Raw genomic sequence first — 2319 nt, 5'->3', positions numbered from 1 at the left:
TAATTCAAATACATCCAGTAACTAACTTTTCTGGTCTTTTTTCATTTTCCAACTTTTTTTTTTTTCATTGGGGACTCTTAAACAGCTTGTATCACAATCCACACATCCATCGTGTCAAACACATCTGTACATATGTTATCTTTTTCAAAACATTTTCTTTCTCCTTGAGCTTTAACCACGTATGACAGAATTGCAAATTCTGTGTCTTGAGTCAAGCACACCTTCATTCTAAAAGTGACACCTTGGCTCTTAACACTTTAAAGAGGGCTTTTGTGCAACAGATTTGTCAGTGCAGTACATCATTTGATTTCTGGACTGTTGCTTCTATGAGCACTGGTTATGGATCCCAGTACGATGATGTCATTGACAAGTTCTGTCTGTGTTCTCTGTCGTGGTATTGTCTGTTGGTCCAGTAGTGAGGAGTTTTGTTTACTTTTCATTGAGTTGTAGTCCATACTGAAGGCTTTCCTCTTTGACCTTCACCAGTAAATGCTTCAGGTCTCCTTCACTTCTAGCAGTCAGGATTGTGTCATGTACATATCTCAGGTTGGTAGAGAGCTTTCCTTCAATACCGATGCCTTATTCTTCATGTATTCCAGCTTCTCAGATTATTTGTTCAGTTCACAGATTGAATTACTATGATGAAAAGCTACAACACTGTCACACACTTTACTGATTTTAAACCATGCAGTAGACTTTTGGGCTATCTACAGGATCCACTTGAGCATGATTAAGTGTCCTGGAATTCCCATTCTACATTGTTATCCATAGTTTGTTGTGAACCACTCAGTTGAATGCCTTTGCATAGTCAATAAAACACAAACATCTTTCTAGCATTCTCCAACACAAAAAGGTAAGTAGTACTAATCCCATTTGTATAGAAGGTAAGCTGACAGGAAAAGCTTAAGGAAAATGCTCATGATCAGTTTATAATAGAGACCAGATTCAAATCCATGTTCAGCACTATCTGGCCTCCTAAGACATCGTAATATTTCATTTTCAATTTGGTTCTAAGAAACTTCTGGAGGGTAGGGAAAGGAATCTAGTTCTGTCTTTTCCACATCTCCTTCTGTCTCTCTTTCTACCCAGTTAGGAACAGCTCCCAACTTCGCTGCTATTAGCTTTATGAGATATCATTTGGAAGCAGATTCTAACACCTAAATAACATTTCGAGACTGGAAACCATCGATGTTTTCTCATTTTCATCAGGAAACTTAGATTTAAAGGTGTCCTATGAAGTACTTTGTGTGTGTTTTAAAATAGGTAAGTGTTAAATTGTACTCATTTTATCATTTTGATTTCAGAGTGAGATAATTCGGGATAATGCTGGAATTTTGGAATGTGTTAAAGAAGGAATTGGAAGAGTGATAGGTATGGGAGTGCCTCATAGTAAACGACTACTTCCGCTTCTTTCCTTGATCTTCCCTACGGTGCTGCATGGAGTTCTTCATTACATCATCAGTTCAATCATTCAGAAGTTTGTCCTACTAATTTTAAAGAGAAAGACTTATAACAGCCACCTAGCTGAGAGCACTAGCTCTGTGCAAAGTATGTTGGATGCCTATTTTCCAGAACTGATTGCTAACTTTGCTGCCAGTCTTTGCTCTGACGTTATACTTTACCCACTGGAAACCGTTTTGCACCGCCTTCACATTCAAGGAACACGCACCATAATTGACAATACAGACCTTGGCTATGAAGTGCTTCCAATTAATACGCAATATGAGGGGATGAGAGACTGTATCAATACTATAAAGCAGGAGGAAGGAGTACTTGGTTTTTATAAAGGGTTTGGTGCTGTTATAATACAGTACACACTGCATGCAGCTGTGTTACAGATTACTAAAATTATTTACTCTACACTTCTTCAAAATAGCATTTGAGATTTTAGACTCTACCATTGATTAGTCAACTAGACATAATCTGGATACTTTGTTATGAAATTATTAGGGTTGAATGTGAAGTACAGTTGTATGTGGGGCAAAAATGGATTGGAAAATGAGACTCTTAGGAAACAGGCCCATGCTGATGATATGAAAACAGTTTGAGTGTGGATCAAAACTATTCCAAACTTGGCAACTTAATAAAATAATACTCTTGTGAATTAAATCCTAGCTAGTATAGTGCTTGTGCTGAACTAAAAAATAAAGATCCTAGGCAAGAACTAAAGTTTGTCATAAAATATGAAACAAAATTCCATAGACCTTAATCCATCAGACCTTAAGATTTGTGACTTGATTAAGTCACCTCTAGATCGATAATGTTATATCATCTTTAATATAGTCTTCTCTCTTGCTGCTTTCAGGAATTTGCCTGGAA

General features: G+C 37.0%; 1 protein-coding gene across 1 annotated transcript in view; it reads left to right on the top strand.

Moving 5' to 3' along the window:
* The window catches only part of SLC25A46 (solute carrier family 25 member 46), a 24470-nt gene extending 22190 nt beyond the window's left edge, over nt 1-2280 (top strand). Inside the window, exon 6 of the mRNA XM_004706638.2 lies at nt 1305-2280. Coding sequence (XP_004706695.1) covers nt 1305-1883 — 579 coding nt within the window. The 3' untranslated portion in view covers nt 1884-2280. The remainder of the gene's footprint in view (nt 1-1304) is intronic.
* Nucleotides 2281-2319: the final 39 nt, after the last annotated feature.

The sequence above is a fragment of the Echinops telfairi genome, unplaced genomic scaffold (assembly GCF_000313985.2).
Source record: "Echinops telfairi isolate 266 unplaced genomic scaffold, ASM31398v2 ScPeMD7_7469;HRSCAF=8507_1, whole genome shotgun sequence".
NCBI lineage: Eukaryota > Metazoa > Chordata > Mammalia > Afrosoricida > Tenrecidae > Echinops > Echinops telfairi.
The sequence above is the reverse complement of the archived record's forward strand: the minus strand, read 5'-3'. Positions and strand labels throughout refer to the sequence as shown.